This window comes from Zootoca vivipara, chromosome 4 (genome assembly GCF_963506605.1).
Source record: "Zootoca vivipara chromosome 4, rZooViv1.1, whole genome shotgun sequence".
Taxonomy (NCBI): domain Eukaryota; kingdom Metazoa; phylum Chordata; class Lepidosauria; order Squamata; family Lacertidae; genus Zootoca; species Zootoca vivipara.
Window position 1 is genome coordinate 81985040 of NC_083279.1, and position 14684 is coordinate 81999723.

Below are 14684 nucleotides of genomic sequence, written 5' to 3' on the forward strand. Positions count from 1 at the left end.
GACATAAATTGAGTAAGCAGCACTATAAAGCGGTGGGAAAGTATTGATTTTTAATAGCAACCTGCAATCCAAATCTTCTAGTTTAAAATTTCAATTACTTTGCACTACTATAAGGTTTACATAGACAGCTTGTACTAAAAAGGTAGTAAACTTCTGTTACATAGAAAGAACTGATAATTAGGTGCTGTGGATTTGGTTCAGATTATATTGCTGCACTGCTGTCTGGCAAGGCAGTTGTACGTGCCATGCATATAGCCAATACAAATGCATATCCCTGTAACAATACTCAGACAGGTCCTTTGGAACCTATGTGGTCTTAAATGAAAACACTTATTCATACCTAGGACTAGCTTGGGTTTGGATTTCAAAACAAATGATGTAGTCTAGGAACCCTAATGGACTGTGCTTAACTCCCATTTCCAAAAGTATCTGAAGATAACACCAAAAATATTTTGTGGTTTTTTTTATAATATTTTATATTACATTTTTATTTTGCAAGAAAATAAATTATACAACTTAAAAAATAAAATCCAAAAATTAAGCAGTACATCAAAATAGTTCAGCCGGACTGCCATACAAGAAACTGCTACCAGTCAAAATTGTACAGCATTACTTCAGTATGTAGTGGCACACATTCAAAACTGTAAATAACCTTATGTAGATGGATATTACAACCTAGGAAACTCATGTTTGTGCTGCACTCCAGGCTACATATAGTCTATTAAAACAGGAAAGCTCTCGTGTATTGTTTTATTTCACAAATATGACCTTGAATTTACAAAGATAGGATCCCAGCCAGTTCCATGAAAATAGAAAATAGTTTTGCGCTTAAGATACCAAATCTTTCCATGAAGCTATCAAATATTTCTCTCAGCTGCACTTTTAAAATTTGTACCTTTTACAATGGATACTGTAATGCAAATAAATCCAAAGTATTCAACTACCCGGGCCATGTTACTTTTTCGCCCCCAAAAGGGGGGAGCCACCACTCAAACTTAAGTTAAACTACACACTATGCTCCAACAACAGGTTTAAACAAATGAATAGGTATAAAACAAGGGATACCAGTAGGATAAAGGGGGAAAATGGAAGACTTCAAAATTAAGTATGAACCTCATATGTTGTGACAAGTTTTTTTTTAACAACTATGTTTAAAATCAATGCAACCTACATTATTTTTCACATCTAGAGTATTACTTAATACATACCACAATGGCAGTGCTTGTGGCAACATACATTTTTCAGAAGCAGCACCTCTTTATGCTAGGTCTTTGGAGAAAAATATCCAAAGCTAAAAATCAAGCTTTAAAAGTGCCATGTTGCCATATTGCAATGACTGATGATTCAATTCATTCTTAGATTTGGATGTTTTCCTATTTCCGCATACATTTTTAAACCAGTTTGTTTCTCTTCCTGATAACCTTTAGCCTTAAGGGCATCTTGGTGAAAAGTGTCCTGACAAGAGAATGCTAAATGTGATTCTGCAGCTGTAAGGAAATTGCTGGTGTGATTTTTCAGATTCAGTGTTTTACATGACATCCTGATCCAATGTACACAAAAAGAAAAAAAACCTGAACAAAGTTATAGGCACATTGTCCATTGTAATTCCCCTGGTCCTAGAAACATTTAGGTACCTTGTGTAAGAAATAACCATAAGAGATGGAGACGCAAGGAGCACTCTGAATTTTGCTGCTATGTAAATGAGCAAGACAGACTCTCACTGGCAAGATCCAAACAGCCTCATGTGATCCTTAAAGTGCTTCTGCATGTGGATGGGTTTTCTGAGGGTGGTTATTTTGTTATTTTGTTTTGGCAATTTTCCTTTTGAAGTACAGGCCACTGTACTGCACTCTTTTCAGGGAGAACAAGGGGCTGATGGGAGGGGTTTTTGAATAGTCACAAAAGAAGTCCGTGGTGGTCATTTACATCCTAGCCACCAATTCCAAAGTTCTAAAGTATTTGCACTGCTAGGAATAAAAAATAGGGAAAGGAGTATTTTTTGACAATCAGGCTGCTAGTGTCTGAACGATACCAAGAAATTAAATATGAAGTTTAAAGCTGGTTTTATATTTAATGTGTCATGCCTACTGCCTCCAATACAAATTAATGGGAAGCATACAATTCAAAAACACTCTCATCAAAGTATTCCAATAAATATTTACAAATATTTTTAAAAAATTACTTGCCCTTTCCTACCCATTTCCAAACCAACTTCCAAACCAAATGCAGTCTTAGAAACCCTGTAGCATGTAGACTTCTGGGGGATCAATTTTAGTTGTCTTTCCCTTTAACCAGGAGTGCTTGATAAGTATGTAAAACTTTTTTTAAAATTCTTGCCCATAAAATTTTGATGCTGAAATTCAAACAATTCTATGTTAACTTGGAAGTTTATGTTAACTCTATGTTAATTTTTAAAAAATATTGTCCTCTGATCCACAATAAAAATGCACACATTATGTGCAGAAAGTGAGGTTTTAAATCACTGCCTGTTTTCATCTGCCACTTTTGCATTTCTATGCAAGTTTGTTGGTCTCTGCCATCCCAAAGCACATACAGTTCCCCACCCACACTCGTATGTTATTTATGTTCACAAGGGCGCCAGTACCAACCTCTGTCTGTCCTTTGGACAGACTACCTTTGGAGCCCCATTATAGGTAAAATACAGCAACCATTTCCAGTTTCATGCTGCCCATACAGCTCCCTGTTACCATTTCACTTTCCAACCTGTAAGCATAATCCCTAACTTTGAGAAGGAAAGACAATGGCTCTATACTGCTAAAAGTTTAAAGGCCGTTTTGCAACATTGCTTTCCCCAGGCATAATGTTTAGGAATAGGGTATGGTAAAAGCTGAACTGGCGTTAGGTAATTTTTCTCCCACACTAGTAATGCTGAGGCAGGAGCTCAACTCTTCATGGACATTTTAAAGCAGCTGGAGACCTGGCAGTTAACTCTGAAAATGACTAGCATCTGCTGTGGTGTGGCAGTTCCTTTGCCCTCAGTAAAGCACTCTTTAGCCCTAAGCCTTAATGTGCATTGCTTTAAGTCTCTGGAAGATTTTTATCAAGGGAAGGGGGGGAGAGGAATGAACACATTCCATCAGTGGGGGCTCTTACTCACTGAAACAAATGGAGGCTGGGTGGTAGAACAGTCAGATTTATGACAATCTGTCAGCATATATATGTGGAGCTGGTGGACCCCCCCCCAGTAGAATTGTATTAAAAAATGTAACATTTAGAGATTTTCAAATAAATAATCAAGGAAGAAATATATAGGGATTGTCAAAATGTTAATTCCTATATTGGATAAGTTGTGCACTGGCTATTTTTAATGCATTCAGATTTACGCAAGCATACTATATTAAATGTACAAAGAGATACACTTAATATTTCATTTTGTTTCACCATAAACAGATCCATCCATGAAACACAGTTCTTAAGGGTGAAGCCATAATCAAGAGAAAGCAACACCTCTTATTATAAAAAGGAGGGGAATGAAGTCATCTGTCCAAGAAACAAATGTTTACCCAAGTTTTGTAAAGAAAAGTGACAAACAGGATATATATCCTGCTTAACATCACTTGTGTCTCAGTATCCAAATTCAGTTATACTGAAGCACTTTGCTTGAGCCCAAAGATAAATTTTCAGCTGTGATGTTATTTGTGTCTTGCTCAAATATTGTACATAAAAATGGATCAAAAGGAGGCTGTTGATCCAAAACACAAAAGTGTGAAATGCTACATCTAGTCCTACTCGCTGCTTTTTAAAAAATGTGACAACCCTCAGTGCATGGGTTTTGAAGATATTTTCCTTGTGCAAGGTACTGTTCATCTAGAAACCCCAAATCTGTTCTCTTCCAGGTGGTACATTTGAAATCTAAAAAAATATCACAATAGGCTCTCAATGAATGCAAAGTTTCCCCACAAAACAGCATGCTGTTAAAAACCTGTGCAACATGAAGGGAACGCCATCATGCTAGCTGAAAAAAAGGTTGGCAAAACAAAGTCCTCTGGTAAGGTAAGGCAGGGATTTGAATATGTAATGCAAGTCAAACAAGTCCTTTCTCAGCACAGTTCATTTTCTTGTAGTTGTCTGCTCAAGCCATCTCCAATCCACATTTCCTTGGCATCTTCCAGTAAGAGTCTTCAAGCTATGCCATGTATATAAAAGTGTTGATATCTGATTCATCTCTTCTGATATATTTGTGTTCTATAAGCCATTCAATCTGCTCTTTTATCATTTTCTTCTGTGGCAAGAACATGTTCTTTAATATCTCTACTAGTTCAGTCTGAAGCTGAGCATTAGTAATTTTCTTCCTCATTTTCATTATTTGGATGATAGCCTCCTAAGCAAGAAAAAAAGGTAAGAAAAAGCACTTGGGGGGTGTTGTACAAGGCTAAGAAACCAAATCTATTTAACTGGTTGGCAGAAAAGACAGTCAACTTCACTAGCATCACTTCGTAAATCACAGGATTTTGAAGACTAGGGCTACCTATTATACTAACTGAAAAGAAATATCTCCTAACAACAGCAAACTTAGTTTAAGACACACACCCTCATTTTAGATCTGTACTTACCAGCTTAGTTGCATTCACATGGACTGCTTTAGCAACATAGTTAGCAATTATTTATTTGTTTACCTTTATCTGTTTATATTTAAAAGCATTCCTAATGTTAAGCAAATATTTAAAAATCTCTTAAGCAGTATACAAATAAACATAAATGATACCGGTAATAACAACAAAACAACATAACAGAGATCTTTTATTTTAATATCATAAAAGCCTATTGCTTTCGAAAACTGCAGGGGTATGAGTAATGGCAGAGGGCAGTTTGTGAGGATAACACTTAGCCTCTCTAAGCCAGGCATCCCCAAACTTCGGCCCTCCAGATGTTTTGGACTACAATTCCCATCATCCCTGACCACTGATCCTTATAGCTAGGGATCATGGGATTTGTGGGCCAAAACATCTGGAGGGCCGCAGTTTGGGGATGCCTGCTCTAAGCTAACACATTACATAAATGCATACTGGAGAGGATCGTGTAAACTATGAATTTTCAGCTAAAAGATTTGGGACTAAGATTGTCATTATTAAGCAGGCTCAGACATTCACCCTGAAAGCTAAGTTCTGAGAAGTTGTAGGGCATGGGAATCAACATCTCATGAATGCTACTGCATGTGAGCCAGGGGCTTGAAACTACCAATGTATGGTCAAGAAGGACAGAAGGAATACAGAAATTAATTAAACAAAGTAAACACATTTCCTCTGGGAAGCAGTGGGTGCACATTCCCAAGGCCCTGGAACACACCACACGTAGATTTCTGCTAGGGTGACTACTCTACAAATCAACCTGTTGTGTCAGTGTGGCACTACCGTACCAGGGTTACATAGTTTTGATGAGACATTTATGTATGAATGCTGACTTTGAAATTTCAGAAAGCATGGATGACACTCTTTCAAGCATATCTTGGAATGACAAGACCATTTGCTTTTTATTGCAATTAAAACCAAAGTAGCTGAATTCTGCATCCCATATCACCATTTGTGTGCCAATGGAAGCACATAAAACACACAGTCCTAGTCATGATAGATCCACAGCAATTTTGCAACTCAGTCCCTGCTTCTGTTCATGTTGCCCCTTGCGGCTTTGCACCTGTGTAGCTTAGTGCAAAGCAGATTTTCACCTGCCTGCATTGTGGAGCCCTTTTGATCATAAAGTCAGATAGTTAAACATGAATTTCCACATCCTACAGTGACAGATCTACTCTTCTTTTAATTAGATACACTGAAAAGGAAGGCAAAAACAAGCTGTCAGGTACTGAAGCACTTCACACTTCACAGAGATCCAATCCACTAACTTGTAGTAGTGTAAAAAATAATAATCACAGAGTTGCACAGTTAGAAAACTGAATCAAAGCCAGAAAGTTATGTGGGATTAACGTACCTGCGTCCGTAATATTCTTAACTGGACTATCCCTTCATTTTCCTCTTCTCGCATTCTCTCTGTAGTTAATTGAAGTCTACCAATTAGGTTTATCTTACCTCTCTTTTGAACTTTTGCATTTTTTCTGAAATAATTAAGAATGAGATGAAGCAAAATATATAGGATATGCAAGATGCTTTCACTGCTTAGTCCTTATCCAAAGAGACTCTCCAAGATTTCAGGCAAAGCTATTTCTGAGTGCTAATGCTCAACAGCATTTATTATGATTAGGATTATCATCATTACAATTACCTGCCTTTCACCCTAAGGTCCCAGGGCAGGTGACAACAATTAAAAAACAACACAGATATTAAAACACAATCATTACACAATGTTAAGAACAATTCAAAACAAATTTAAAATTTACAAAAATATGGTGGGTCTTAAAAAGGTGCATCCCAAAGTGTCGAAAACAAGGGTGAAAAGGTGCATTTAATTTGGAACACTGGGGACTCAACCAAAGTGTTGTGTTCTACCGCTATAAATACAGGTATCTCCCCACTTGCAGGTGTTCAACCCGTGCATACACACATCAGCAAGATTAGTCGTAACTTGCAAAAATGAAGAGTATTTATTACAAAATTCTGACCTCTGGGGAAAGTACTTGGTTAAACATGTTAGCCAAGTACATAATGAAAAACAATGAAAAAGAATGAAAACAATTGAATTTCTGCCTATAAGTAGGATACAAGATATAAGAACATTTCAAACCTGATAGGCCAATACCAAAAAATTCAGTCTCAATTATAGTTGAGACCAACTGCACAAATGTCAACCATTTTAAGTTTTGCTCTGATATGATCCATCTCCAAAATGAAATCTAAGCATTGTTGGACCAAAAAGTGTCCTTCATCTTCTACAAAGCACTTAAGGAATAAACCAATACTACATCTTACATTAAGCTGAACTCCTGGTTCACTGAGAAGAGGGTTCCTTCAGTAAAGTCTTTGGGTGAGTTGACTTGAGGTTCATATGACAAAACTTGACGTTTCAACTTTGGAAATGCTACAAGTGACTGAGAGAGAGAGAGAAAGAGAGAGCATAAAAATAAGCTTTCAGGTGAAATTCTGGCAAATCAGCAGTATTTTGTCATGCTATCTGTTTGCTAGATACAAACACCAGAGAAATCCTGCTTTATTTTAACTAGCTGCTAAAACGGAACAATTCTTATACACATTCTCGTAGCAAGCTAAGCAGTTGTTAACAATAGAACAATGAAAGCTAAAAAACCCATACAAATACTTTGAATAAAGCTGTGCCTAATTCTTTGACCACACGCTTAGCAAAAGGAAAGTATAAAAGTAGCTCTTGCACCAAACTGAGTTATTAAAAACTTATAGGTTGTATCCAGCTTTGTTATTTAGCTGATGGCAAGACTTTGGTTAAGGCTTGCTTCTGTCACTGAAACATAGAGGGAATAAATTAATTCACAGAAAAGAGAATTGGAGTCAGAGTGAATGTAAAAAATTGGTGATGTCTGCATATCTGGACAACTTTTTCTGATTACAGGTAGGTAGCCGTGTTGGTCTGGATCGAAGTAAAATAAAAAAAATTCCTTCAGTAGCACCTTAAAGACCAACTAAGTTTTTATTTTGGTATGAGCTTTCGTGTGCATGCACACTTCTTCAGATACAGTGAAATGGAAGTTTCCAGGCACTTATGTAGAGAAGGGGTGGGGATGGGGAGGGGGGATCACTCAGAAGGGTGGTGGAAATGGGTGATTGACTGACTGATAGCTGTTGATGACCGCAAACGACTGCAAATGGTTTAGCTTTTTCTGAAGCAGTGATTGCATAAGCATAGCTGTCAAGTTCTCCCTTTTTTAAAGGGAAATTCCCTTATGCTGAATAGGCTTCCTCGTGAGAAAAGGGAAAACTTGACAGCTATGTGCATAAGCAACCATAATAGACTGCCCACCCCCAACCATACAAAAAAGCCCTGAAGAAAAGTTCATCTGCATCTGCTGCACAGAGCCAATATTTCTTCGCAAGTTGTAATCATGTTTAACTACCAGCAGATGAAATACACACCTGACCACTTTTTCATCACTATGTTGGAACTGTGAGATATAGCTTCCCTTCCCCCTTACACTGAGAACAAGCTGTTTTGATCAAAACCGTATGAATCACCATCAATAATTCTAACCATAAAAAGGCAGTATAAAATAAGACAGGAAGTATGACAACTCTTAAAGTTCAACACATTCATAACTACAGTATTCTCTCTTGCCTCTTCATTAACTGTTCCCCAACTAACTGTTACAAAGTTCGTACGAGTTTTTATTTGCTTTTGTCTATTCTATTGTGTTTTTAACTTTCTGGGTGTTTTAAGTGATGGTTGTAAATATTTTAGTGACGATTTTTATGACATAAACAAACAAACAAACTGTCCTGGAAACGGAAGAGGGAGGGAGGGAATCACAGACCTCAGCTTCTTAGTGTTCTGTCCTCCACAGGGCCAACTGACACCAACTGCACTGTTCTGAGATTTGTTTTATTGTGTTTTTATTAACATATTTTGTTTTTACCCCTCAGCCACCTTGGAAGGGTGTGTATCCTTAATAGTGGAACATAAATAACAATAAATAGGACTTGACTTAACGTTAAAACTACCAAACCAATTTCCAAGAAAAGTTCATGCAGGAATTCCGTGCAAGTATCACCCTCTCAATACAGTATTATTATGGTTTACTTTTAGGTGACTTGATTTTACTTAGAAAAGTATAGCAAAGGATTAAAATTGAACTTTGTTTCAAAATTACCCATCCAACACTCAACACCCTTGTTCCTATAAATAAAAATAGTTTAAAAATCTGGGCACATACCCACAAAGTTCTCCTGAGCTCAGCATCAGGGAGTTCTGTTGCCAGTTTAAGGTTTTCAAAGCTGATCTTCTCTCGGGGTCTTTGGTTCCAGGCAAAAAGCACAGCCAGCTGAAACGTTGTTACCTCCAAGTCATACTGGCCAACTTCATTCTTAAAAGTTATCTGTTAAAGGGACCAAAAATTATCCATGAACTGTACTTAAGTACAGACTTGTCTCCAGCTCACCAAGACCAAGTACATATTTACATAAATACAGAACGGAAGTGATTGGCACATGCATACATACAATTCCATTGGACATAAGATGATGCCAGTGAAGTTTCCTGCCGCTGTGGTTCTTTTTGTAGAACTCTTCCACCTCAGGGATGAGATCTTCTAATTCCGTGGGCAGCGATACAAAAACCTTTTCAGAACTTCTGGACCAGGCCCCAGCATTCAATATTTTGATATTCACAGAATCCGCTAAACACCCAGAAGAATTCAAAGTCAGAAGGTAAGTCACACATAGCTAACAGCAAAACATCTCTGACAGGTTAGCACAATAAAGAAACTGACTCTTTTCATGCTGGAGTTAAGCAGCATGATTCTATGTAACATAGGAAAACAAGAGTACCTGGTAGGGCCAGCTTATTATTTTTGTGCATTTCCTTGAAAGCCTGGTTCAAATCTTCAGATACTTTGATATCCTGGAACATTCTCGCCAGCTTATTTACATAATCTGCTGGCATACCTACTTCCTGCATAAAGAGATGGCAAATTAAATGTAGGCACAATAGGATCTTTAAAACATTCCATTTTTCAAATGAAGTTAATTCAAAAGGTCTAACCTGCTCAGACAATACACACACAAACACAGGTGCTTGACAGCTACATGGGCCTATCAGATAATGGAAAACCAGAAGGTCTCAAGTGGGATGAAGCAGCACGTTGATAAATGTAAATCTGGAAAACACCAGCTAGTATGGCCTTAGTAACTACTACACTTGGCAATGTCCAATGTTCAGCTCTGCACATCTAACACAGCAAGTCTGAAGATGTCTGTTATGTGAGTTGCATAGCTATATGAAAAATACTTAAGGCTCTATTTCCCCTCCACCAAGTTTCTTGGGGTTGGATACCATCATAATGCAATTTGTTTACCTACAAATGACTTGGCCAGAAACAGAGTTTGGCCTCCAGTCCCATTATATATGCAGACATTCTTTCTTTCAGGAAACGAGTAATTCTGCAAGCCTCCAGGGAAACTGCCCCCAAAGTTCCTGCATCAGTCAAAAGTCTTCCAAGGTGTTAACTCACTACTAACTTCTTGAGGGAGGAGAAAACAAACTCTAATATGAGACGCACCTGCCTAGAAAAGAGCCATGCAATGCTTACAGAGTCCCATGGAGAAGACTGGCAGTGGCTGGAGCTAATGTAAGGGCCACCACTTGGCCATCGTGTATATAAATAGCTGTTATATCATCATAAAGAACTTATATCACCATAAGGAACTTAAATCTAATTAAGTTATGAGTTCTGTGGCTTATTCTGAGAGATTTTGTTTTATAGAAAATACTGTAAGCCCAAGTCTTATGAAACAGACTACCACTAATTTTCAATATTTTAAAATACTTAATTTTAAACATAAAGGCCTATTCTAAGATGGGAATTCAATAGCACATGTCCAATTTGCAGTGCTGAAAAGATACTAATAGGTAGACCATGGGTAGGCAAATGAGGGCCGGGGACCGGATCTGGCCCAATCGCCTTCTAAATCCGGCCCGCGGGCAATCAGCGTGTTTTTACATGAGTAGAATGTGCACTTTTATTTAAAATGCATCTCTGGGTTATTTGTGGGGCATAGGAATTCGTTCATTTTCCCCCCTTCAAAATATAGTCCGGCCCCCCACAAGGTCTGAGGAACAGTGGACTGGCCCCCTGCTGAAAAAGTGTGCTGACCCCTGAGGTGGACCCTTGATAATTTATATTTAACACATTAATATTTGTCCTTTTTAATCAACCAACTTTGAGGAATAATAAAAACATTAGGATTTGAGATACTTACTCTCAGCCATTCTACCATATTCTCTTCTATTTCACTATCTGCTGATATATCCAATATAAGACGTCTTGTTAAATGAGCTTTGTGGTACCTCATGAAAACATCTTTATTCTGCACATACTTGAGCACCAATAGCTGTTTTAAAAAAGCATTAGACTAGTTTCAGTGGTTGCTACTAACATCTATTGTTACTGCATAGCCGTACTTCCCAACTGATCTTTCGGCAATCATGCTCTATGAAACGACTACAGATATAATTACTGTATGTTCCTTTTCAAGCTATCACTGAGGAACAAATGTGGTTTAACAGCACATAATTTAACTTTTAATTGAAATGTTCTGCATTTCTCCCTTTTGATCACAGCAGTATCTGATTCTGCAAAAAGACTACACAGTAGCATTCAGAAGTTAGCGTACAATACAGTGCTTAAATTTTTCTAAAACAAAAGGTGCCAGGACTCAAATACAACAGTACATGGGGACTCTTTAGCCTCCTTCTCACACTACTCACATTTTTTATTTTTATTTTTATTATTATTAATTTTGTATACCACCCTTAACTCAAAGATCACAGCGCAGTTCACAATATAAAAATACAAAGTGAGAACAAAAAATATGTAATAAAATAAAAACAAACTAATAACTCATACCCCCCCCCCCAACAGAGATAAAAAGGCGAAGTGCATTGAAAGGGGTTATGGGTTAGAGAATGCCACACTTTTAGAACCTCAAAATGCACAACTGCTCCTGGCCTCACAATCCACATATTAGCATTGACACTAGGGACAAGGAAGTTTTTCTGCAGTAACCTCCACAAAGAGGCTGCCCTGAGCCCTCAAACTCAGTGCAATCAGAGTTCCAGGGAAGCCACCATAAATAGAGATTTTGTGTGCAAATGCTTCTTTGAACCAGATGTCTCTGCTAATGATAGGATGGCCAAGTGGGAGAAGCTGCTAGCCACTGGGGCAGACCAAAAGGCACACACATTTTCAGCACATTTTGCATCTTCACACAAGTAATGCATGAAAAGATTTTGTGAAAGGTCTGAACCCCACATCAGCCAACTTAAACTGCATGCAACTGTCAGAAAGATTAAGGAATAATACTTAATTGTGCATAAAAGTAAGCTGCTATTCTCTGCACCCAGACAGCAACTAGATTAAGAACTGAACTATTGTGGCATTGAACTTCTATGACTGTCTCCCTTCCTGATAATCCTGCTGCTTGTTGGAGGCAGGGTGACCAAAAGAAATTTTCTGGGGATCACAATTGTATTTTTTTCTCACATAAAAACTAGAATCTGCACATACCACTTCTTTAAGCTTTGCTTCAATTTCTTCAGAGGTTAGTTTTTTGCTTAGCGGTGTTTTTCTCAACAACATATCACAATAATTCGCAAGCAGCTCTGGGCACTTGGACTCTGGCTGTGTTTTCAGTCCAACACTAAATGAAAATAAGAAGTAGTTATCACAAAATTATACTGAGCAGCCCTCAATGTGAAGTTGCACACCATTATACAAAGTCAGGCTTTTTCTAATAATTAAAAAAAGGGGGGAGGGGGAGGACACTTCAATAAAAAGGGCAAACGTTTACACACTTTTCTTAAATTCCATTTGCTTCTTTTCCTTCCAAGGGTCCATATGTTATTTCACAGATGTAATTAAAACGGAGTATAGTAATTTGTGTAAATGAGTTAGCAGAAGGGACTGTACTCAGAAAGCCAATGCAGCATGTATGAGAGAAGATTCAAAGTTCGAAAGAATTATCAAAACAAACAGCTCCTCCTAACATCACCACAAGCTGTGTGTGACTTAAACTCTGGGCCTACTATTAAATGAACAATCAGAAATTACAATAGGGAGATAAACAGTACAAAAGCGCCACAAGGCAGGCACTTTCATGGGACTCCTCTGAAGGTGGCTTCTTTCAGCTTCTAGATTAGGACACTGTCAATTATGGTGGAAAGATTCAGAAATGTCAAGTGTTTCAAGTATTTAAACATAATGCGGCATTGCAACTTCTAGTAATTTGATGCTTACAATTATCTGTTTATGGTAAAGGACTGAATATACAATGTCGAGCATGGGAAAGATGGATGTAAGCCCAAGGTGGCCTGGAAAACCAACTTTATAATGAACTTGCCTAATTAACATCAAACAGAATGCAATTAGATTCAAGCCAATATTCGAACAGCTTACCCCTTCTGTTTCAATGGTAATTCAAGTTTAAATATTGTGGCATCATTAACAACAGCTTTATATGCCTGAAATAAAATGAAAACATCCATTCAATTCTCAACACGGGAACAGATTCCAAAACTGACCATTCAAAATCTTCATCTTTCATTTCAGACATTACACAGGGCTGGTTGCAAAACTATGGTTTGGCCACTAAGAGCTCCCTGAAAGTCCATGCGCAGTCTTAAGTTTGAAAGCTAAAGAGAATTACTGGGAGCTGTCACCTGTGCTTCGCTAACCAGGAAAGAGAAAGGGAAATGCACACAGGTGGGTGGAGGTTAGGTGTGTGCAAACCTTCTGTCATGGAAAGGCTGGATACAGAGGAATGGTAGGAGGAATCAGCTGATGGACCCCCAAGGGAAGAAGGCTCAAAACTTGGGTACTGGTAGTGGGGTGCTGATGGGTGCTCAGAGGGAGAAAACTGGAAGGAGTAGGTGTCAGACGCTGAAGAGGTAACAGGGCTTAGTAAGTGGGGGAAGTCTGTGGCAGAGAGAAGTCCAGAATCAGAGCCAGAAGCTGCAGCAGGAGAGGGGGGTGAGAGAGGCCAAGAGGCAGAGGTGAGTCAGCCTGGTAAAAAAGCACGGGTGTCTCCCTCTCCTGCTGCGACTAGCTCCCCTCCCCGCTAGTCTCCCAAGGACTAGGAGAGGCATTAGTGGGAGGAGCAAAAGTACAGGCACAGTCTCAGATTGCTTGAGGAAAGCCCTGGAGAAGTGACTTAGGCAGCTGTGGACCTTCAGTCTCTGTAACTGATGTGCTCATTTAGGCCTGGCAACCCTGTGCAGGGTAATCCCAATTATTAAGTCAGCCGAATATGATGTCTGAACTAGCTAAACTATCCATAGAAATGCAAGTTTTGTTGCCTGCATTTTAAAACCTACCATTATTTCAGCAGTATACCTAGTATTATTATATTATCATACCTTGTGATGGTATTCTCCAACATTTTATATACAGTTTATAGTATTAGGACTTTCAATTCACTATTATATCTATAATCATCTTAAGAAATCCCCAACTTTGATACTTGGGCAATATTGACATATCATAATTAATTAGGCATGTATAACTGTGACAGTATCTAATGTAATTGTATATGATTGAAATCTTGCAATTACTTCTATATAATTCTTAAGATGACAGTCAGATGCCTAGTTATTATATTTTTCATTTACATCATGCATGTCCCATAAGCATCAATAACAAATTGTAGACTTGAAACATGAAGTATGCCATTGTGTTTTAAAACACACAGTATCAAAAACTGAAACAAATGGCCAACTGAATTAATAACAATCATACCTTATCTCTGGCAGTAAGAAATCTTGGGTCATCTTGAAAAGCTTCTTTAACCAGCTTGCTAAATCGATTAAATAATGTGAGCAATTGTTCTACATACTTTTCAGAATCCTAAAAATTGAAGAAGCAAAGCAACAAAAAATAAAAAGCCAAATCTGTGAGAAAAAATAGCACATTATTATTAATCAGTGGCACTGGTAAACTAAACCAATTTTCTGTGAATTACTTATTTTCATGGAGGGTATTGAGCTCAAAAATAATAACTTTTGCTAGATTTTATGAAGCACATTACCAATTTTAAGTT

General features: G+C 37.9%; 1 protein-coding gene across 3 annotated transcripts in view; it reads right to left on the reverse strand.

Annotated features, from left to right (window-relative positions):
- Window positions 1-448: 448 nt before the first annotated feature.
- CUL5 (cullin 5) overlaps window positions 449-14684 on the reverse strand; it is a 33615-nt gene continuing 19379 nt past the window's right edge. For all 3 annotated transcript variants that reach the window (XM_035116745.2, XM_035116746.2, XM_035116747.2), the window contains exons 10-19: window positions 14384-14491; window positions 13046-13110; window positions 12158-12290; window positions 10851-10982; window positions 9420-9543; window positions 9093-9268; window positions 8807-8968; window positions 6879-6997; window positions 5944-6067; window positions 449-4342 (exon numbers count right to left, since the gene is read on the reverse strand). In XM_035116745.2, the coding sequence (XP_034972636.1) occupies window positions 4148-4342; window positions 5944-6067; window positions 6879-6997; window positions 8807-8968; window positions 9093-9268; window positions 9420-9543; window positions 10851-10982; window positions 12158-12290; window positions 13046-13110; window positions 14384-14491 (1338 nt within the window). In that variant the 3' untranslated portion in view covers window positions 449-4147. The remainder of the gene's footprint in view (window positions 4343-5943; window positions 6068-6878; window positions 6998-8806; window positions 8969-9092; window positions 9269-9419; window positions 9544-10850; window positions 10983-12157; window positions 12291-13045; window positions 13111-14383; window positions 14492-14684) is intronic.